Source organism: Lutra lutra, chromosome 4 (assembly GCF_902655055.1).
Source record: "Lutra lutra chromosome 4, mLutLut1.2, whole genome shotgun sequence".
In the NCBI taxonomy this organism is placed as follows: domain Eukaryota; kingdom Metazoa; phylum Chordata; class Mammalia; order Carnivora; family Mustelidae; genus Lutra; species Lutra lutra.
In genome coordinates, this window is record NC_062281.1 from 177322966 (window position 1) to 177345821 (window position 22856).

The following is a 22856-nucleotide window of genomic DNA, read 5'->3' on the forward strand; positions in this document are numbered from 1 at the left end:
GCATGGTGGGGGGGGCTGTCCCTTCCTCATACCTGAAAGATGAGGCTTGTCTGTGTGTGTATGAGAGACAGGTTCTCCACATTTCACATCCATTAGCGGGTGTGGGAGTGCCTGGCCGCGTGTCTGTTACACTGAGGTGAGGGTGACAACGTGTGTCCCTGTCTCCTGTTGTCTGGGGGTATCAGATGTGCCCATCTCACGCTTTTGGGGGAAGTGACAGGTTACGTGCTTAGCTCATCCCGTTAGGAGGGTAGTCACCACCCCACATGCCTGTCTCTGACTGTTGGGGATGTGTGAGATGTCACCACGTGTCCCTCTCCTGCTGTTGTGGGGAGTGACATGTGTGATTCTCTCATGCTGTTGGGAGATTGTCAGTAACTTGGGAGCTCGTCTCTCACCCTAAAGAGACAACATGTTGCCCAGTGGTATGGGGCCCGCTGTTGGCGGGGCCTTCCCGTGCAGGCCACAGGGCCCTCAAAGGCGGACAGGGGAAGCATTCAGAGCCCTGAGCACAGAGACAAGTGTGCTGGGTTGGTGGCCGGAGCAGAAGGGATGCTAGGGGGTGTCTGAGTCCCCCCATGATCTTCTTTCTGCCCCAGGTGCTAACCGTTGGGACTGTTTCCCGACAGGAAGAGGACCCAGTGCTCTTCAGGCCATGTGGCAAGGGACCTCTGGGGCAGAAGCAGGTGTGACTGAGGTGGCAGGGCACCCGCCAGCATTGGTATGGGGGTCCGTCCGTATCCCTGCAAGCGTGGGGGGACCCCGGTCCCTGCCTCTTCTGCCCCTGAAACTGTTAAACTAATTAAGGCTGTGGAGCCGCAGGATTAATCGGGGCAGCTCGGCGCGGGCCGGGAGCTCAGGTAGTCGATTAGTGTGCCGCGGAGGATATTGGATTTCTGAACCGCAAGTCAGCACTATTCGGCCTGTTATCTCGCCGAGGCTCGAGGGTCAGGAGGCGGGAGGCTCCGGGCTCGCTGGCCACCCCCGCCCAGCCCGCTCGCAGCGTCCACTCCCCCTGCCCTCACAGCGCCACCGGGGCCATCTCTGTGCCTTCACCCAGCCCCTCTCCTGGATGCACTCCATGCCTTGTCCCTTTCGCCCTCCTGCCCCTGGGCCCCATGCTGCTCCCCCCTTTTGGTCCCTCTGAGCCTCTGACCAGCCTCTCCACCTGCCTTTCCACCTCCCTGCCCCCCCACCCCTGTGTGCCCCTCCCCATCACCAGGCTCTGCCTCTCTGCTTTGTGTTCTTGCCTGCCTGTCTCAAGGTTTCTGTCTGTCACTGCCTGTCTCTGTCTCTCCTGTCTCTCTGTCTCACCTTCTCTCCCTCTGTGTGTCTCTGTGTCTCTTCCTCTCCCTCCGGGCTTCAACCTCTCCCTCTCTTTCTCTTTCTCTCTCTCTCTCCCCCTCCCTTGCCTTCTCTCTCTCTCTCTTGTGTGGTCTCGGCTGGTGTCTGCAACCAGAACAAATCTCCCCCAGCCAACACCCCCTGAACAAGGAGGCCAGAGCAGCTAATGGGAAACATGTGATTCTGCCTTGCGCCTGGAGCACCGTGAAGGGAGCCTTAGTCCCAGCTCAGCCCCCCCCCGTGCCCCCCTTTGCTGCATTCCCCCCCACCACACTACCCCCACTCCCAGCATCTCCCCCAGCCTATGCGGGCACAGTTGCAAGTTCCCCAGTTATTCCCATTTCAGGGGTGGCGGGGAAGCTGGCGTTTATCAGTTGGGGAGTATCAGGTTGTGGAGGGGCTGGGAGCAGCTTTGCTCCTGAGGTCCCTCCAGCCCGCAGGGCCAGCCAGACCCCATGCAGACTCCCCCCCGCCCCAACCACCACCACCATATGTAGGAAAACAGGGCCAAGATGCACTGAGCTCTGGGGGCCTGGATGGGGGGCAGCCAGTCCACCCCCACTGGAGGGCTCTGGGGCCACCCAGATTTCCATCTTTTCCACCCTCCTGGGCCTCTGGGAAGCTGCAGAGGTGGGGGCTCCCTGAGGGCTTGGGAGCTGCCGGGCTGCATTTCTGTGCCCACCCAACCACGGGGAAAGGGGGGATGGATCAGAGGAGGGAGGCTCTGGCAGGTTGGAATTCTCCTTCTCTGCCTGTGGATAAATTGTCCCTAATCCAGGCTTGGGGAGTTGTCTGGCTCCTACAGAGAGAGAGAGAGAGAGAGAGAGAGAGAGCACGCAGGAGATAGGGAGGGAGGAGGGAAGCAGGCACACAAACAGTGACACAGACACACACTGTTTCACAAAGGGTCTCTTGCATGCGATGCACACGCGCGCACACACACATGGACCGAGGAGGTACACAAAGGCACCACACAAACACTGAGGCTCCGCTGTGCTGCTGGGCACACCGTGGCACACAGACCCCCTCGCACATGTTGACACTGACATGTCGCTGTTGTGGCGCAGACATGGGGACGTGGCCCAAGGACCCACTGACACGCAGGCCCTGAGTGATGAGGGCATACAACACACGCATACAAGGACCCACTCACGGGCACACGGTGACCCCCAGCAGAACTGACCCACGGGAACACCGTGACCATTCACACTGCCAGCCATGACCCTGAAAGCCCAGAAAGCAGGCAGAAGTAGGCAGGAGGTAACGCTGATCCACAGTGACACCAGTGCCTGCAGTCACAGGCCTCGAGATGGGAAACCTGCAGGGACAGCAGAGGATCAGCCGCATGTATCCCCCCCCCAACCCAACCACAACGCATCCAGAGAGCTCGGAGACAGGCAGAAGCCGGTTTAGCTCCTGACACAGCGAGATGCAGAGAGACGGGTGGAGCATGTGCACATGCAGACACACTCCTACCCCAACCACAGTTGGGGTCGGTGTGACTCCAGAGGGGCTGACACATGCTCCCGTGGCCGCACAGACGTGCAGACACAGGCTCAGCTGGACATACACACACAGAGCTGAATAGACCCAGATAAACACAGCCACATGTATAACTGAAGATGCTGAACCCGGATACACATCACCTCTTCTCTCTCTCACACACACACACACACACACACACACACGGGTAACCACATGCACCATACTGAGCAAACATAGGATCCCATGTGTGTACGTTCTTAAACACACATGGACACACGCACATTTAGAAATGCACAGAAGGCTGCATAGACCCAGGAGCCCACATACAGGTGTATTTACCCAGACAGGAATGCTCTCTGCCACACATACAAATTCCCAGGCAGCCAGAACCCGAAGCAGTCCGTGAGGCCTGGTTCCCAGACCCCCTCTGGGCTCCACCGCAGACCCCAGGGAGGCAGACAAATGTGCAGGAAGCAGGAGGGGGGTGAGAAGGGCCATGGTTATTAAAACAAGAGGCCTAACCAGTTGCCAGTAGAGGAGAGTGAAGGCCAGCAGCCTATACACGCTGCCTGGAAATCTGCATTTACCATGTCTTCAAACAGCAGTTCTCACACTTGCATTCTGAATAAGCTGTTAGCGTATATGGTTTCCCCAAAGCATGCCTCCCCAATTCATAATATTGCCCCACTTTATAAATGAGGAAACTGAGAGCCAGAGAGGTGAACTGACTTGCCCAAGATCATACGCTGAGAGGGTTGAGCCAAGGACTGTCTGGCTCCCATGCATGTGTGTTCAGGTTCATGCATGTACCTACGTACATGTACAAAGATACTGCTTCCCAGGCACCTGGGGTGTCAATAGGCGTGCAGTTCCCCAGTGACATGAGGTGGCAGGTGATTTCATTTTCTGCGAGACTGGACCCCAGCCATGCTAGCCTCCTGGTCCCTTTATCTGGCTCCTCCTGTGTCCACGCTTATGCCTGGGTGTTGTGTTTGCTTCCACAGATGGGAGCTTGCCTACTTGTCTACCCATCGGCCTGGACCCCAGAGCCTGCCCAGCTAAGTGCGTGCAGAGGGCCCCGGTTTCGGGGCAACTCTCAGACTGCCTCAGAGACCACCCTGGGATCACTGACAAAGACCGGCCTTTCTTGCTGAGCCAGACCTTGTCTACACAGCCTGCTCAGGTAACAGTGTACGGGGAAGCCAGTTCTGTGCCTGGGCCACTCCCAGAAAGTGAGGGTCAGGGGGACTGACTTCCCAGTCTTAGCAGGAATCCCCCACCCCCGGCTTAGGCCAAAAAGGCACCCATTAAAGAATCAGAATATATTAACCCCACTTATTCAAAACTCCCCATTATCCAGAAAGGGGAACTGAGGCCCATGGATTATGCAACAAGTCCCCCAGAGTCCTGCCTCCTAGTCTGGGGACTCTTCCCAACACCTTGTTGACCTGAGAGAACTGGGAAGAGAAAGGGGTTGTGACAGTGACCAGACCTCAGGGCAGAGATGGAAACCAGAGTACCTGATGTGTGCTGCTGACCCCCACCCCCCAGGACCCCTGTCTGCTGGAGTCTGGAAGCAGAGAGCTGGGAGGCCAAGGTGAGGTGCCAAGAGGACCTGGGTAATTCAGGTAGGCTAGGTCATCCTTATGAGGTGGGGTGGGGGTTAGGACCTCCCTCCCAGTTCCCAGCCCTGATCAGCCCACCCAGGCTCCAGAGGCCAGGTGGGGCTGCCCTGCCCTGCAGAGGCGACTCCCTGAACTGACACAGGGAGCCTGTAGGCTCCAGGAAGCTCCCTAGAGCCCAGCCTGCCTGGGGACTCCACCCAGCCTCCAAAAGAGCATTCCTGGGGCCTGAGGTCTAGGGGTGGGGCCTCCTGGGTTGGTAAGGGTGGGAGGTATGACTATGGGAGGATGCAGGGCTCTGTGTACCCAACTGTAAATGCACTGGGCATCGTGTGTGCGGGCCCTCAGGCTTGTGAGTGAGCCGGTGTGTGTAGGGCTCTGTCCTTAGGTACACAGGGTTCCGTATGCAGGAGTTACATAAGTGCACTGGGTTGGGGGACATTTGAGGGAACTACAGGGGAGTGGTGAGTGCAGAATTTGGAGTGTGTCCTGGGTAGGTGTGGGAGTCCTGGAGTGTGGTGGGGGCCACACTGGATGGTATATGTGTGCAGGGCGCTAGTGCACACTGAAGAGGTGTGTAACCAGGAATCTGAACACACTGGGGTGATATGTAGGCACACTCTGTCAGTGTGGAGTGTGCACACGGGATCTCTCTGCATGTCACCCAGGAAGCTTGTGTTCAGGGTTCTGGGCGCACACTTGCGGGTGGTGTGTGTGTGTGTGGATCCATTTGTGCTTTGGAGGTGGGCTGGGCAGGCCTTCAGCAGAGCTGGGCTCAGCAGTGCCCAGCCTTGTGGCCAAATTGCTGAAGTCACTTCCTTTCCAGCTTCAACTTTCCAGGAGGAGGAGTTCTTCAGACCTGGGCGGGGAAGGGGGGGGCGGGACGAGGAGCTCTCAGGGGAAGGAGGTGGGCGGGGGTGAGAGGCTGTGGGGAGGGCCTGGTGGGGCTGGAGGAGGGAGTCCTCCGGGAGACAGAAGGAAAGACTAGGACAGGAGTCTGGAAGGGCCAAGGGCAGGAGGAGATGGGGGTGGAGCAGGGCGGGAAGCACAGTCCCTGGGTGACCTCGGAGGGAGGAAGGGAGGGCCGCCCGGCAGGGTGACCCTCAGGTTGAGCCAGAGCTGGCGGTGGTGCCTGCAACACCTGGCACCCAGGGCAGGGGGCTGGCAGGGGGCGGGTCTAAGGAAGACCTGCTTGCCAGGTGCCCCGCTCTGGGCAGGAAGGGGGTGGGCGAGGGCTGCACAAAGGAGCTCTGTGTGGCTGGGGGTAGGGTGGGGTGGGGTGTGCTATACCGTGGGGGGGGGGGGAGAGGCCTGATGACTCTAGGAGGCCAGGCAGGACTTGCTTCCCCTTGGGGGCATCGGTGGCTCTAAGGGGACACCTAGTGGTGAGGGAGGGTAGTGCATTTGGATGACTGAGGTGGGAGGGGATGAAGAAGCTGGGAGGGGGTAAATTAGAAGTCAAAAATTAGAACGGGTGATGAGGATTGGGACTGTTGGAGGAGGCTGCAAGTGAGGGAGCTGACTCTCTGGACGGTGAAAAAGTTTGCACCGGAGGAGTTAAACCCAAATTCAGACTCCGGCTCTTCCAAGTCCTGGCTGTTTGTCTTCAAGGGCATCACTTAACCTCTCTGTGCCTCTATTTAAATACCAAATAAGTGACAGCTGCTGTTATTATGTTCAGTGTCCTCTTTGGTAGACTTTTGGGCTGGAGTCAGGTTGGAAGATCTTTGGGCACTAGTGGGTGGGTGGGAGGGGGCGGAAGGAGATTGAGAGGGGTACTGCAGATCCTGGGGGATAAAGGCTCCAAAGGGAGGTGACAGGGGAGGGCTCACAGCAGTAGTAATAGCCCCTTTGATACACTGTTTTTCCTTTGAGGACATCCCTGGGCCTTGAATCCAGGCTGGGAGGGAAATGGTGTGGGGGGAGGAGTGTGCCGGCTGGAGAGAGGGTCATGAGGCCGGAAGTGAGAGCTGGGGCTGGCAGCCTGGCTCCCCTGGGGAGGCTGTGGGTGGGGGAGGGGGAGGCGGGCTGGGGAAGGGGTGGGGTGGTCACAGCCGCAGCGGGGGAGGGTGGGGCTGGGGACTCAAGGATGTGGGCTGGCGCTTCCCGGCACTGTGCACAGCAGGTTGGGGCCCCCAGCCCCCTCCCAGCCTGTTGGTGTCCCCATGGCAGACTCAGACACACTGACCCAGAAGCAGACTGTCAGACAGAAGGACCCTTTTGACTTTGTTCACAGACATTGGTTAGGTGGTGCCCTTGGGAGGGGTCCAAGAAAATGGCTGCCTGGGTGTGGTGGGGAGGGGAGCCAGCCGCTTCCCTCAGATCCTGGAGGCTGCTGGAGAGGTCAATGGACAGAGTCAGGAGGTCTGGCAGGAGGACATGCCCAAAGGTCTTCACGGGGCGGGAGGTGGGGGGGGACCAGAAGCAACCACTGGAGTGGAGGTTTTCCCTTCTGCCAAAATCACACCCTCAGGGCCCCAAGTGGGAGGTCTCCAGAGCAGGGAGGCTTGGTGAGCCCCACCCTCAGGAAGGGAGGCATCGCAAAGACTCTCGGGAGCCACGGGTCAACCATACCAGGTCAACCATACCTTTGGAAATGGGACTTGGAGGGGCCAGGGTCTGCGCCCCTTCCCTCCTTCGTGAGCTTGTTACTCACAGTCCTTCTTTCAAGAGCAGTGGGTGAGAGAGCCTGGCCTGGGAGGAGCCAGTCTACAGCCTACAGCCTGGCCCAGGGCGAGAGCAGGACCCTGAGTGATGGAGCAGGCAGGACAGTGAGGGGCAACCGAGGCCTGGGAACTGCAGAGTGAAAAGGGACAGTGGTCAGAGGGATGTTCTGTCTGGATAAGCAACCGAAGGGCTCTCCCCAGGCCGTTCTGTGACCTTGGGCAAAGGCCCTTTACCTCTTTGGATCTCAGTTTCCTCATCTGTAAAATGGGAAGAGCACAAGGTGGCACCAGAACCTGATACCCATGAGGAAGCTGATTTAAAGTACAGATTCCCAGATGTCCCTTCAGATCTGTGAGTCAGACTCCCCTGGACGAGGGCCTGGGTATCTGGAATGTTACACAGCTCCCCCAGGCCCAGGGTTTGGAAGCCAAATGGCTTGGCGATTTTAAGGTTCCTCCCAGCCTTAAATTAGACCTCAGCTCTAGGAGCAGCGCCTTCAGGAGTGGCGGAAGGAGAGCTGCAGAGCTGGGAGGGGAAGCAGGCTTTGGGCTTGGGGCAGATTTAGGAATCCTGCCACTTTGCAGCTATGTGACTTCAGGCAAGTCCCACACCCAGCACTCGGAGCCTCCACGGGGATAATCGGCCCTGCCTCCTGGGATGCTGGGGAGATTCAGCGGGTCACATGTGTGGAAGTGCTTTGTAGGTTGCAAAGCACTGCCCACCACAGGGGAGTGGAAGAGCGTTCCTTTCCAAACCATCTTGTCCCCCAAGTCGGCTCCGTGGTCTTCCTGAGCAGCTGGTGGGAGTCTGCATGTGTGTGTGGTGGGGATGGGGGTGGGGGTTGACCCCAGGGATCAGGTCAGAGCCAAACACTAAGAAGTGATCCGGGTCAAGCTTTAAGACCCTCCCCGTGGTCAGGGCCCCGAGTCCCCAGGCTCCCTTGGGAGTCAGACATGCCTGGATTGAAATCCCAGCTCTGCCCTGACCAGCTCAGGGAGTTAGTAAATATTTATGTAGCATCCAAAGCCCAGGCCCTGGGGTCAGAGGATACAGTGGTAAACAAGACAGACACAGGGCCTGCCCACGAAGGGCCCACATTCTGCGGGGGAGACTCGCCGAAAAGCCAGTCATACAAGTAGTTGGTTGCAGTTGTGATAGATAGTGTGAAGGGGAAGTAGAGAGGCCTCTGAGAGTTCGCAGCAAGGGCCAGACTGTGGCCAGAGGTGCAATGGGGGGCGGGGGACGGTGAGGGGGGTCAGAGAGGGCCTCTCTGATAAAGGTGGGAGAGGGGCAGAGAACATCCCTTTCCACGTGCTTATCCTTCACCCTCTCTCCACACCCTTCTTGGGTCCCACCTTTGGATCTCGAGAGGAATGAGAGAGAACCACCCCGGGCAGGGATGGTTGCTCTCTGCACCTCATTCATTCATTCATAAGAAACAGTTAATACTTCCTGAAGCACCCTTATGGGCCACATGCGGGTCAGGGTGTTGGGAGATACACACAGAAGTGAACAGATAGAAATCCTTGCCTTTGTGGGGCTCACTGCCTTCCAGGGGCTGGTTTCCTCCTCTGTGAAGGTGGGAATGGTAATCCTACTGATCCTCAGGTTTGCAGGGGGCTTAGATGAGATAATCCACATAAAGTGCTTATTAGCCCACTGTTTGGCAGTAGAGAAAGTGTCCCCAAAGTGTGTGAGCTTTTGTTGTTGTTGACTCCCTGGTATGATTGTCACACCTCTGACCTGAGGCACTCTTCACTTTTTCTTTACAGCTCTTATCCCACTAATAATTAAATCATTTATGATTATCTGATCACTGTCTGTCTACCTGGTCTTTGTGCAAAGTAGGCACTCCATAAGTAATGAGTATATGAATGAATGCTGTTTCTTCATCTCTGAGCCTCCATTTCTTCATCTGCAAGATGGGGTTATTAATAGCCCCTACCTCACAGGATTTGTATGAAGAATTAAGTGAAACGATGCCTGGACAGCTTCCAGCCCAGCGCCTGGCGCACAGTAGGTGCTCACTAAACCTGAGCTGCGATGGTCCTTTCCAGGCGCTGTCCACGCCCCGAGGCCTGGGCTCAGGCCGAAGTTGCTCCACAGCACCCCCGGCTGACAGCCAGCAACGGGCGGAGCCCCCAGGCACGGGGGCCCTCTCTCTCCCAGGTCAGCAGGGTGCCTGCCCTGGAGGGAGCGCTAGGGAGCTGGGGGTGGTGTGTGGAGGAGACCAGGCCAGTGGGCACGAATGGTTAGGCTGTGGCCACCTGACAATTCAGATCCCCTGTTTCCTGTCTTGTCACCCACAGAGATCTCCAGTGTGACAGCCCAGGCGGCAGAGCCGAGGGTGAGTGGCCGGGCTTCTGAAATGGAGGTGGGGGGCAGGTGTGGGGGCGGTAAGAGGGAAAAGGTCATGCCCTGGGTAGGATTTCCTGGCCTTCTCCTCAAGTTTGATCTGGATGGAGTGGTCACCCCAGCCTGCTGATGGCCTTCCCTCGCCCAGGCAGGCATCCTCTTCTCCCTGAGCCCATAGCCAAGGTCTAGAAGTGGGTGAGCTTCCGACAAGCGGAACTGGGGCCCTTGAGGGGTTCCTGGTGCATGCGGTGGTTCAGGAAAAGGCTGGGAGTCAAAGCGGGGGACAGGGCTTGAGGGGACTCCCAGGAGGGGTGGCAGGGCCTCCCTGAGGATGTGGGAAGCTGAGGTCTTGGGCGTTTCGTGAGGGCCTTCTTGCCCGTCCTGCCCCGCAGGTCCTGGTCCCGGCTTCTCGCACCCTCATGTCAGCCCCGGCCCCGCCCGGCGGCCCGCGGAGGACAAGGTCAGGATGCGTGTGAAGCCCCAGGGCCTGGTGGTGACTTCCAGTGCCGTGTGCAGCTCTCCTGACTACCTCCGGGAGCCCAAGTACTACCCCGGCGGCCCCCCCACCCCACGGCCCTTGCTTCCCACCCGGCCCCCTGCCAGCCCACCCGACAAGGCCTTCGCCCACACCTTCTCCGAGAACCCACGCCCACCCCCACGCCGGGACCCCAGCACCCGGCGCCCACCAGTCCTTGCCAAGGGGGACGACCCGCTGCCCCCGAGGGCAGCCCGTCCGGTCTCCCAGGCCCGCTGCCCCACCCCCGCGGGAGACAGCAACAGCTCCCGACGGCGCTGGGACAACGGGCGGGTGAAGCTGCGTCCAGTAGTGCGGTTGATTGACATCATGAAGGACCTGACACGGCTCTCCCAGGACCTGCAGCACAGTGGTGTGCACCTGGACTGCGGTGGCCTCAGACTCAGCCGCCCCCCTGCCCCGCCCCCCGGTGACCTTCAGTATAGCTTCTTCTCCTCACCCAGCCTGGCCAACAGCATCCGCAGCCCCGAGGAGCGCGCTGCCCCCCACGCCAAGTCAGAGAGGCCCAGCCACCCCCTGTATGAGCCTGAGCCCGAGCCTAGGGACAGCCCCCAGCCTGGCCAAGGCCACAGTCCTGGAGCCACAGCCGCGGCCACCGGGCTGCCCCCAGAGCCTGAGCCAGACGGCCCTGATTACTCGGAACTCGCTGACGCCGACATCCTCAGCGAGCTGGCCTCCCTCACTTGCCCCGAGGCCCAGCTGCTGGAGGCCCAGGCCCTTGAGCCACCATCTCCTGAGCCAGAGCCTCAGCTCCTGGACCCCCAGCCCCGCTTCCTGGACCCACAGGCACTAGAGCCGCTTGGGGAAGCTTTGGAGCTGCCACCCCTGCAACCCCTTGCTGATCCTCTGGGGCTGCCAGGCCTGGCGCTCCAGGCCCTGGATACTCTGCCCGACTCCCTGGAGTCGCAGCTGCTCGACCCTCAGGCACTCGACCCACTGCCCAAGTTGCTTGATGTCCCTGGTCGCCGTCTGGAGCCTCAGCAGCCCCTGGGGCCCTGCCAGTTGGGCGAGCCCTTGCGCCTGGACTTGTGTTCACCCCATGGCCCCCACGGGCCTGAGGGTCACCCCAAGTACGCCTTGCGGCGCACTGATAGGCCAAAGATCCTGTGTCGCCGGCGGAAAGCTGGACGGGGGCGCAAGGCCGATGCCGGACCAGAGGGCCGCCTGCTGCCCCTGCCTGTGACCACGGGGCTGGCGGCCGCCTTGGCTGAGCCCCTGCCACCACCGCCTCCACCACCTCCGGCCCTGCCAGGCCCGGCCCCGGTCCCAGAGCTGGAGCCAGAATCTTCCCAGACTCCCGTGGTCCCCGCCCGCAGAGGCAAGTGCCGGGGTGTGCGGCGCATGGTGGTGAAGATGGCCAAAATCCCCGTGTCGCTGGGGCGGCGGAACAAGACCACATACAAGGTGTCCTCTTTGAGCAGCAGTCTGAGTGTAGAGGGGAAGGAGCTGGGCCTGCGCGTGTCCGCGGAGCCCACCCCACTGCTGAAGATGAAGAACAATGGACGGAACGTGGTGGTGGTCTTCCCACCTGGGGAGATGCCCATTATTCTTAAGCGGAAGCGCGGCCGTCCTCCGAAGAACCTGCTGCTGGGTCCCGGCAAGCCCAAGGAGCCAGCAGTGGTCGCAGCGGAAGCGGCCACCGTGGCTGCAGCCACCATGGCCATGCCAGAGGTGAAGAAACGGCGGCGGCGGAAGCAGAAGCTGGCCTCCCCCCAGCCGTCATACGCAGCAGACGCCAACGACAGTAAGGCCGAGTACTCCGACGTGCTCGCCAAGCTGGCCTTCCTGAACCGCCAGAGCCAGTGCGCTGGGCGGTGCTCACCCCCCCGCTGCTGGACACCCAGCGAGCCCGAGTCGGTACACCAGGCACCCGACACGCAGAGCATCTCCCACTTCCTGCATCGGGTGCAGGGCTTCCGACGGCGGGGCGGTAAAGCGGGCGGTTTTGGTGGCCGGGGCGGGGGCCACGCTGCCAAGGCAGCCCGATGCTCCTTCAGTGACTTCTTTGAGGGCATCGGCAAGAAAAAGAAAGTGGTGGCGGTGGCAGCTGCTGGTGTTGGGGGTCCCACCCTCACCGAATTGGGGCACCCACGCAAACGGGGCCGAGGGGAGGTGGACGCCATGACCGGGAAGCCGAAGCGCAAGAGGCGGTCCCGGAAGAATGGGACTCTGTTCCCAGAGCAGGTGCCTAGTGGCCCAGGCTTTGGGGAGGCCGGCGCTGAGTGGGCCGGGGACAAGGGTGGTGGCTGGGCCCCTCACCATGGGCACCCAGGTGGGCAAGCTGGCAGAAACTGTGGGTTCCAGGGGACCGAGGCCCAGGCCTTTGCCTCCACTGGGCTTGAGAGTGGGGCCTCGGGCCGCGGCAGCTACTACGGTACCAGCGCGCCCGCGGGCCAGACCGAGCTCAGCCAGGAGCGCCAGAACCTCTTCACCGGCTACTTCCGCTCACTGCTCGATTCGGATGACTCCTCCGACCTCTTAGACTTCGCCCTCTCAGCCTCTCGTCCTGAGTCCCGGAAGGCATCAGGCGCCTACGCAGGGCCCCCCACCAGCACCCTGCCTGCCCAGCGAGGCCTGGCCACCTTCCCCAGCCGGGGGGCCAAGGCTAGCCCGGTGGCTGTGGGCAGCGGCGGGGCTGGTGCGGACCCCTCCTTCCAGCCCGTCCTGCCTGCTCGCCAGACCTTCCCGCCAGGCCGGGCGGCGAGCTACGGGATAACTCCAGCCACTTCAGACTGCCGGGCAGCCGAGACCTTCCCGAAGCTGGCTCCCCCGCCGTCGGCTGTGGCCCGCTCGCCTACTGCCCACCCGCCCGCCACCACCTACCCACCTCAGTATGGTGGCTATGGGGCCGGACAGAGCGTTTTCGCCCCAGCGAAGCCCTTCACGGGCCAGGACTGTGCTAACAGCAAGGACTGCAGCTTCGCCTACGGCAGCGGCAATAGCCTGCCTGCCTCTCCCAGCAGCGCCCACAGCGCCGGCTACGCCCCACCGCCCACGGGCGGCCCTTGCCTGCCACCCGGCAAGGCCTCCTTCTTCAACAGCTCTGAGGGGGCCCCCTTCTCCGGGTCCGCCCCCACACCCCTGCGCTGTGACAGCCGGGCTAGCACCGTCTCTCCCGGTGGCTACATGGTACCCAAGGGCACCACGGCCTCGGCCACCTCTGCTGCCTCTGCCGCCTCCTCCTCCTCGTCCTCCTTCCAGCCCTCGCCTGAAAACTGTCGGCAGTTTGCGGGGGCTTCTCAGTGGCCTTTCCGGCAGGGCTATGGAGGCCTGGACTGGGCCTCAGAGGCCTTCAGTCAGCTCTACAATCCTGGTTTCGACTGCCACGTCAGCGAGCCCAACGTGATCCTGGACATCTCCAACTACACGCCACAGAAGGTGAAGCAGCAGACGGCTGTGTCTGAGACCTTCTCCGAATCGTCCTCCGACAGCACCCAGTTCAATCAGCCGGTCGGCAGTGGTTTCCGGCGCGCCAACAGTGAGGCCTCGAGCAGCGAGGGCCAGTCAAGCCTGTCCAGCCTGGAGAAACTAATGATGGACTGGAACGAGGCATCCTCTGCCCCCGGCTACAACTGGAACCAGAGCGTCCTCTTCCAGAGCAGCTCAAAGCCGGGCCGTGGACGGCGGAAGAAGGTGGACCTATTCGAAGCCTCACACCTGGGCTTCCCGTCCTCCGCCTCGGCCACTGCCTCAGGCTACCCATCCAAACGGAGCACCGGGCCCCGGCAGCCGCGGGGTGGACGGGGTGGTGGGGCCTGCTCAGCTAAGAAGGAGCGGGGCGGGGCGGCTGCCAAAGCCAAGTTTATCCCCAAGCCACAGCCTGTCAACCCCCTGTTCCAGGACAGCCCAGACCTCGGCCTAGACTACTACAGTGGGGACAGCAGCATGTCGCCACTGCCCTCCCAGTCGCGGGCCTTTGGTGTGGGTGAGCGAGACCCTTGTGACTTCATGGGACCCTACTCCATGAACCCGTCCACTCCTTCTGACGGCACCTTCGGCCAAGGCTTCCACTGCGACTCGCCCAGCCTGGGTGCCCCTGACCTAGATGGCAAGCATTTCCCGCCTCTGGCGCACCCACCCACGGTGTTCGACGCTGGTCTGCAGAAGGCGTACTCACCCACCTGCTCACCCACACTGGGCTTCAAGGAAGAGCTGCGGCCGCCACCCACAAAGCTGGCTGCCTGTGAGCCCCTCAAGCATGGGCTCCAGGGGGCCAGTCTGGGCCACGCGGCTGCTGCCCAGGCCCACCTTAGCTGCCGGGACCTGCCACTGGGCCAGCCCCACTACGACTCCCCCAGCTGCAAGGGCACAGCTTACTGGTACCCGCCAGGCTCAGCTGCCCGCAGCCCACCCTATGAAGGGAAGGTCGGTACGGGGCTGCTGGCTGACTTCCTGGGCAGGACGGAGGCCGCGTGCCTCAGTGCCCCACACCTGGCTAGCCCGCCGGCCACACCCAAGGCTGACAAGGAGCCACTGGAGATGGCCCGGCCGCCTGGCCCGCCCCGTGGCCCTGCCGCCGCTGCCGCTGGCTATGGCTGCCCACTCCTTAGTGACTTGACCCTGTCCCCTGTGCCGAGGGACTCGCTGCTGCCCCTGCAGGATACCGCCTACAGGTATCCAGGCTTCATGCCGCAGGCGCATCCCGGCCTGGGTGGGGGCCCCAAGAGCGGCTTCCTGGGGCCCATGGCGGAACCTCACCCCGAGGACACATTCACCGTCACCTCCCTGTAGTGCCAACTGAAATGCCGACTGGACCTCGAGGTTTTGTTCCTGGGTGAGTCTGGGAGTATGGGTGGAGTGGGGAGAGGTCTGGGTAGGCGTCTCGTGGCAGGGTGGGGGGGCAGCGATGAGGACATTAGCGCTCGGGCAAGGGGAAGGGGTACAGAGATGAGCAGGAAGGATTTAAGGACAAGATCGTGCACCCCAATAATAGGAAGTTGGGATTCAGGAAGGCGCCTGGGATTAGATGTTGGGGACAGTCTTCGGGAAGAGATGGGGTGCTCAGGTGGGGAACCCACTCGGACATTCAGTCACTGAGATGGTTGGAGATCCCTAGGTTGGATGGGGCCATCTGGTTCAGTTCGTCAAATATTTATTTCCCTTGCCTGTGCTAGGTCCTGGGCAGGTGCTACCTGAATACCCGGAAACACTCACCCCATGATCTCTTGCCAGGGAGGGCATTTGCATGGCCCCCTGGGAGATGAGTGGAGAGTGAATGAAGCAGGGTGGATAATTGGCCTCCAGGGCCCACCCAGGGTGCTGACCCAGCCTGGCTCGCTAGTTTCTCTAGGAGCTGCGTTTACTTCAGGGTGCACTCTGGCCAGGGCCAGGCTGAGGGTGTGGTCACTATATCTCGGTCACACTCTGCAAGGGCTTTACAAAATGGCCTGAAGTGTCTTTCCTGTTCTCCCTTGGGGCCCACCCAAAGATTATTTTTCACTGTCTCTGACCCGAGGCGGGGCTCACAGTGGTCGGAGGCAAGTGGGATGGGGATCCGGAGGTGGACAAGGGAGGCTGAGCTCCTGCTTGTGCCTGACTAGCCCCCACCCACCCAGCGGCTCCATCCCCAGGCTGGATAGTTCCTGCCTAAGAAAAGCCAGTCTCCCTTTTCTACAGCCAAATGCTTTTCCAAGAGTTCAGTTAAATTTTGCTGGATGTTTTGATCCTGTGTTTATCAGGCATGATGTCCTCATGAGGTAGAGTCAAAGTTTTAGTATTCTCAAGGTTTTGTTTTCAGAAACGGAAAATAAAAGAGGGGAAACGCCCCCAAAATGGGTTAAAAGGGACAAGGTCAGAAGAATCATTTTCTCAAAGCACTAGGTGCCCCAGGAAACACAGCCACAACTGGCCTATCAGATCCCACTGTCCGGACAGTTCTGTTTGGACAGAATTGCCCCGGATGTGGTGGGTGCTGGGGAAGTGGCCTAGGGGCCTGTCTGAGCCCTTCGCCCTCCACCCCTGCTGCCACCGCAGCCTCTTGGGAGAGCCTCTTCCTAGAGAAGGAATAGCAAGGCTCCTGGAAAGTCCCATCCCTGTGCTGGGGAGGCCATTCAAGGCCAGGGTGACTCCAGGTCCTGAAGTCGTGTCAGTGGAAACTTACTATCCCCTTTCTGCCTGACCCCAGGTCCCTTGGTGCCTGAAGGTGGCCAGGGGCAGCACGTGGGAATCAGAAGGCCTGGGGAAGGACCATTCCCCAATTGGCCATCAACATGCTCCGTGTCCTTGACCACACTTTTACTCCCTCCGGCCCTGGGCCTCTGTTTCCCCATCTGTTCAAGAAACTTGGCTTTGATAATCTCATAGGTTTTGCAATTCTGCGTGGCACGGACAGTGGACCAAACTTTTTTTTTTTTTTTTTTTTTTTTTTTTTTGGCACCATATTTTCCTCCTAATGAAGCCAGGCCAAGATTAAAATGGCCTTCCATTCCCCATGTGCCTCACTGCAAGCCGCAGAGCTGCAGATCTGAAGCAGTCCAGGGAGAAGCTGCTTAGGGTTTAAAATGTCAAACTCTTGATCCTCCTCACTGGAGGGGAGATGTCTCGTGGATAATCCAGAAATGTGAAATAATCCAAAAACCGTTCCTCCTGGGCTCTGGATGGGAAAATAAAACGAGTGTGGGGGCTGGGTGTTTGAGCAGGTCACAGCTCAGTGAGATACATAATGGAACCGTCCAGTGAGGCCTGAACACAGGAGGAACTGGGATGCCATCCAGCCCCACATTCTGGCCACGCTCCCCACTCAGGGCTGGGAGTTGACAGTGCTGTCCTCAGACTGATGCATTCAGTTCTGGAGACATCTGTCCAGCCCCTGCCACGAAGCAGGCGTTGGGGACACCCCACTTAGCACCACAGACGAAGTCCTGGTCCTCAGAGGGCTTCCAGTTGCGAGAAAGACAGTATGTAGGCTGACACAAAGCATTTGGTAAGGATTATTATAGGAAGGACTGTGAGGAGATTACGGGAGCCTGCAGCAGGCTGACCAGATCCTGAAGCCGACGCCTGAAGGATGAAGGGACACTGGCTAGACAGGGAGTGGGAAGGGCATTCTGGGCAGAGGGAACAGCAGCGGGTGAAGCCTGGGGCAGGAAGGAGCTCAACCTTGAGGAACCGATAAGAGGATAGTAATTACTCACTGAGTGAGCAGGCAAAGCAGGCAGGGTCAGATCATGTGGGCAGGACACCGGAAGGAGTTTGAACTATATTCCAAACCCAGTGGGGAGCCACTGAAGTTATCAGCTAGAAGGCTAACCTCCATACCCACACATACACCACCCCCCCTGCCCCAGAGCAAGGGCTGAAGGAGGGAGACCTCATTCGCCAGCAGGCAGTGAGCATTCGGGTGTGGGGCCCTGGAGAAGCACGGGTTCAGCTCCGCCCCACATCTTGAGCCTTTTGCTGCCTGTCCTGGTGCCAGGCATAGAGGAGACAAAGCAGACACGGTCCTGTCCTCAAGAGTTCAGCATCCACCCTGGGAAGATAAAACAGGTACGCAAAGAACCAGAAAACAGCTGGTGGCAAGTGGCAGGTGCCCAAAGGCAGGGAGAAACAAAGTTTGTGTGCCAGGAAGGTGGGTGTTCAGGTCACAGGTCATCTCTCAAGAGTTTTTGGTGAGAAAAGGGACCTATGTCTGTGCTGGGCCCTTCATGCAACACTGCCCCACTGAGCCTTCATGGCAGGCTAGAAACGGTAGTGCCCGCCCCTCGTCACCCCATCAGAGAGTTGAGGAAAGGGGTGCAGCTGGGAAGCTTGCCCAGGGGATCCACAGTTAGTCTGGTGGAGTCGGGATTCGAACCCAGTAATGCACCTCCCACCCAGAACCTGGGTACCCTGCCATACCACTCTCCCAACACCCCACACCTACTGATTCCCCATCTGCAAAATGACACTTTGGTTGGACACTCAAATGTTTCGGAGTCTGACATTTTATTTTATTTTTTAAGATTTTATTTATTTGAAAGCGAGAGAGAAAGCATGGGGGGAGGGTCAGAGGGAGAAGCAGACCCCCCGCCGAGAAGGGAGCCCGATGCGGGAGTCAGTCCCGGGACTTTTCGATCATGATCTGAGCCAAAGGCAGTTGCCCAACCAAATGAGCCACCCAGATGCCCTGGGTCTGACATTTTAAGCGGATTTTGAGGTTCTGTAGAAGGCACTGCATTTAAGCTCAACCTTGAATAGGCAAGATTTGGATGGACAGAGACTTGAGGGGAAAAGTGTTCTAGGCAGAGGGAACTGTGGGCAAGGGGAGGGTCACACCCCACTATGAATTAGAAGAGGAAAGCTCAGGGGAGCCAGAATGGAGAATGTGGGACCCCCTTGGTCTGGGAGCTGAGCTGGTAGAACAGAGGGAAGAGGTAGAGGGTGGGGAGTGCTCGGGTCCCAGTGCAGACCTCTCCAGACGCTTAGGTGGAAAACCCAACCAGGGAGACTGACTCTACATTGGGCCCTCATGGCTGAAGTCAGTCCTACCACACCCTGTGCCATTGGGAAGGGCCCTCCAAGGTGCTCAGGAATCTTGAGTCCCCCTCTCCGCCTTATTCCCTCTCAGGCATGGACCTGAGGCCAAGAGAAATGTCACAGGTCCTCCAAGGTTACACCAGCCTGGGGCCCAACCAGAGCAGGAAGCAGTTTCCAAGGCCTCCGGCCAACCAGGGTGAGCAGGCATGCCCGGACCTGGGCCAGGCCCCAGTTGCTCCGGGCTTTGTCTCTCTGAGTCTTGAAGCCTCAAGAGGTCACTTGATCTTGCCTCTGGCTCTGAGCGAGGAGCCCTCACGTCAGGGGTCAGCCATCCCTGCCCTGCCTCTTTTTTTTTTTTTTTTTTTAATATTTTATTTATTTATTTGAGAGAGAGACAGTGAGAGAGAGTATGAGCGAGGAGAAGGTCAGAGAGAGAAGCAGACTCCCCATGGACCTGGGAGCCCGATGCGGGACTCGATCCCGGGACTCCAGGATCATGACCTGAGCCGAAAGCAGTCGCCCAACCAACTGAGCCACCCAGGCGCCCCCTGCCCTGCCTCTTGTGGGCTTCTCTTCACACTCAGGTCGTCCTCCCTCCCATCCTATGTCTTGCCTCTCCTGCGGCCATTTTCAGGCCAAGCCTTCTTGTTCTGAGCCTTCATTTCCTGGAAATACAATCTCCCTGTGAACATACCCTCTCACACTCCTCTCCCATCTCCCCGCATCCCTGTGGACCCGGAAGAGCCCAAGGGAGTGAGGCCCTGGAAATAGAGGGTGCCAGCGAGGAGCATGCCTGGAGGCACAGACCAGTGTCTGTGCAGGGCCTGGTTCCATCCCTTACCAGTTATGTGACCTGGTGAGTCACATCACCTTGCTGTGTCTCTAGTGAGAATTAATGAGATTACCCATGAAGCCCTGTCCCTGGCACACAGTAAGTACATAGTCAGTGGATGGTACATGGGTGGATGAATGCCTCCCACCAACTGAATTCGGTCACCCAGTCTGTGTGACTCATACACACCTCTGACCCTTTCCCCCTCGTTCAGGACTCTGTGGGTAGCCAGCCTCCTTCACCTGCTGTCCCTGTTGTCTCCTAGGAAGGATTTTGTGTCTCACGTGGGTGTGGGCTCTTTGGTGGGAGGCTCTGAATCACCACCTAGTTTTTGGCCTTAGCAACTGGGCTGATTCCTCCCTGGGGGGCCCTGAGGCAAGGTAAGTCACCAATACATACACACCCCGCTCCCTGCCAAGGGACCTAAAGCCTGATGGACAGCAGGACCCAGACCTCTACATGACCCCGGTCAGCCAGAAGCCCTTCCCACACAGGTCCTTACACCAATCCCCTCTCTCAGTGCCTTGTGTCTTTGTAAATGCACCATGGTTATATCTTGGCAGAATTGCCATCTTTGTCGCCATCACTTTTGCTGACATAGTGCCCTCTGTGCTAGAGGGCAGGAGGAAGTAGGTTAAGTCTGTACTCAACACACGTGAACCAGACACCTGCCCCAGGCCAGGCACTATATCTGCTACTGGGGAGACCACTGAATGCGACCAGTGGTGTCCTGCCCTCGTGGAGTTCACGGGCTGTCAACAGGTGTCCACTGAAAGTCTCTGTGGGAGCATCATTCTCCAGGACAGGGTCTGAAATGGGCCCCCTGGAAATTCCAGGGACCCTCTACCTTGAACTATGAGAAGGTCAGGCTGCAAAAGTTTCCTGGAGCCAGAAAATCAGAAAAGGAGTCTTAGGGGGCACCTGGGGAGCTCAGTCGGTTAAGTGTCCGATTCTTGATCTCAGCTCGGGTGTTGATCTCTGGGTTATGAGTTCAAGCCCCACGCTGGATGTAGAACCTATTTTATTTTATTTAATTTTTAAATATTTTATTTATTTATTTGACAGAGAGAGATCACAAGTAGGCAGAGAGGCAGGCAGAAAGAGGGGGGAAGCAGGCTCCCTGCTAAGCAGAGAGCCCGACGCGGGACTCGATCCCAAGACCCTGAGATCACCACCCAAGCCAAAGACAAAGGCCCAACCCACTGAGCCACCCAGGTGCCCCGAGCCTATTTTATTTTTTAAAAAAAGAAGAAAGTGAAAAAAGAAAGTGGGTCTTGAACAAATTTAAGGCTTCAGAACTGTAGTCCTGGGTCAGTCATCCAGTGGCTGCCTTGTTGCTGCCCTGACACCTGCCCCCAGCACCCATCTGTTCCCCTCATTGTGGACCCCAGAGTACTTGTTCTTCAACATTTCTGGACGCATGGTGTCTGGAGTCCCCCAGATATTTACTGGATGAATGGATTCCAGCCCATTTTCTCCTGTGCCTCCATTGCTTCCCATCTGTCGACTGCATCCCCTCCCCCCCCGCCCCACCCCTCCAGTCTCCTTGCCTACAAAGTAAGGGCCCAGCCACTAGCCTGGTAGTCCAGATATTCTGCTCTTCCTTTTCTGCCCTGACCTCCTCCTCACACACCATCTCTTTCCAGCCCTAGAATGTGGAATTAGGAGGGAGCTTTCTTTACCCCAGTGTGCCCTGTGCCTTGTCCCTAATTTTTCCTGGTCTGGGCTCCCCGTTTCCTGCCCACCATCCATCTCCTACATGTCAGTTCCTATCTTTCATTCACGTGTCACCTCCTCCAAGAAGCGCTCCAGGATCTTTCCCAGGCCCACTTAATCTCCAGCCCTTTATGCATCCGTGACAGCCCTTCCCAGGAATGTCCTCACCACATCATCGGCTCCTTTAGCCTGGTTGCTCCTTCCTGTGCGTGTTCCCTGTCTTCCTCAGCTCCGCCATGACCTGTTCAGCCCCCTACTTTACTTAAAGACTGAATCCCAGAGAGGGAGAGGACTTGCCCTAGGTGACACAGCACACCCGGCTCAGACGCTCACGCGTTCTCTCTGCCTTCTGCTCCACTGCCTTGTTTGTGTTAGACCCTTTTCTGGAGGGCAGAGATCCGCAGGTGGAAGTGAGACCATAGCTCCTGGCCTGGCAGTCAGTGGGCATGAATACATGTCTGCTGGTCGCTGAAATGAGTGCACGGATGTGTGCGCCTTCTGGGGGGAGAGCTGCTCTCCACGGATGGCCTGATTTATACGTGAGCTGAGCACTGCGAGTGCCTGCTCAGCTAGCCCCTGATGCTCCCAGTGCCAGCCCCTCCTGACGGGCAGAGACCGCTTCCCACCTCGGCACCTCAGCCAGTAAAACCGCTGGGCCCTGAGGGCTATGTAGAATGTGGCTCTGCAGTCCTCGATTATAGAGGCACTAAAAGGTTAAGTCTCAGGAACAATGGCTGGTGTCCTGGGGCGCCAGGTGCAGGCTGGCACTGGGGATAGAGAGGTACCGCATACAGGTCTCTGCCCTGGAGGAGCGTGGAAGGGAATGAGAAGTGCACCAGTAGCTATGGTAACAGGGTGGCCTTAGGAGGCATCCTGGAGGTGTGCAAGACCTGAGCTGGACCGTGCTGCGCCACTCAGACTTAAAGCGGTCATCACTCTGGCATTCAGTCAGCACCGTCTCGACCCCAGCGTGTGCTGGGCACCGTGCTCAACAGTGGCCTGAAAAGCCAGAGTTCCTCCTGCCAAGGCAGGGTTAGGTGCCCGCCCCCCCCCCCCCCCCCCCCCGTGCTCCTGGAGCCCTCCGGACATCCCTTGGCACTGCCCCCATCTCTCTGCCTTGGGATTGCCGGCTCTGGGGTCTGCTTTGCTTCCCTCTGGACTCCATGAGCCCCTCAAGGGCAGGGCCCAGATCTGCCTCTTCCACTGTGTCCCCAGTGCCCAGCGTGGGGCCTCGCCTGGTACCACAGCCTTAGTTCTGTTTTGTGGAGTTGAACCCAGTGAGGTCAGGGTCTCACGGGGCTATGGGGCATCCTCCCTTCTCCAGGCTCAGGACCCTCTGGAGTTGATTCTCTCCCCCGCCCCCGCCCCCACCATCCCCACCATCCCCCAGATGCTGGCCAAGTCCTGAAAGGTGGGGAGGGCAGGGGGAGGAGGAAGGTGAGACAGGGAGGGCTGAGCAGAGGGCGAGAAAGCCTCCCTGCTGCCTGGCCGCGGGCACCACGGGAACAGTTCTGGCAGGAGCTGCCTGCTGGGCTGAGATCACCATGGAGACCTGGCTTGGAGAGGGTCACTGGCAGTGGCTAAGGGCCGGAGGGGGCGGGGGCGACAGGGATTTGTGCAGAGGCTCCCAGCCTGCCCGGGGCCTTTCTGGGGAGCAGGGAAGGCTGGGGCTTAGTACAGTCCACTTGCTGAGTGGTTTGGGGCAGCCGGTCCTGAATCTCCCCCTCACTTGTCACCCAGGCACACTCTACCTGTCGCCCCAACAGAGGTTCCTTAGCTTGGCAGCTGTTCCTCAGCTGAAGTAAAGCTGCCCTACAGAAGAGGCCTCCAGCCCGCCCCCCCTCCC

General features: G+C 59.1%; 1 protein-coding gene across 6 annotated transcripts in view; it reads left to right on the forward strand.

Annotated features, from left to right (window-relative positions):
• AHDC1 (AT-hook DNA binding motif containing 1) overlaps window positions 1-22856 on the forward strand; it is a 64183-nt gene that overhangs the window by 39374 nt on the left and 1953 nt on the right. For 4 of the 6 annotated variants that reach the window (XM_047725061.1, XM_047725058.1, XM_047725059.1 and 1 more), the window contains 5 exons: window positions 3834-4012; window positions 4381-4457; window positions 9176-9287; window positions 9428-9465; window positions 9866-14782. In XM_047725061.1, coding sequence (XP_047581017.1) covers window positions 9940-14739 — 4800 coding nt within the window. In that variant the 5' untranslated portion in view covers window positions 3834-4012; window positions 4381-4457; window positions 9176-9287; window positions 9428-9465; window positions 9866-9939 and the 3' untranslated portion in view covers window positions 14740-14782. Of the gene's footprint in view, window positions 1-3833; window positions 4013-4380; window positions 4458-9175; window positions 9297-9427; window positions 9466-9865; window positions 14783-22856 lie in introns of all 6 variants that reach the window. The other 2 variants (XM_047725063.1, XM_047725060.1) reach the window with 2 other exon arrangements.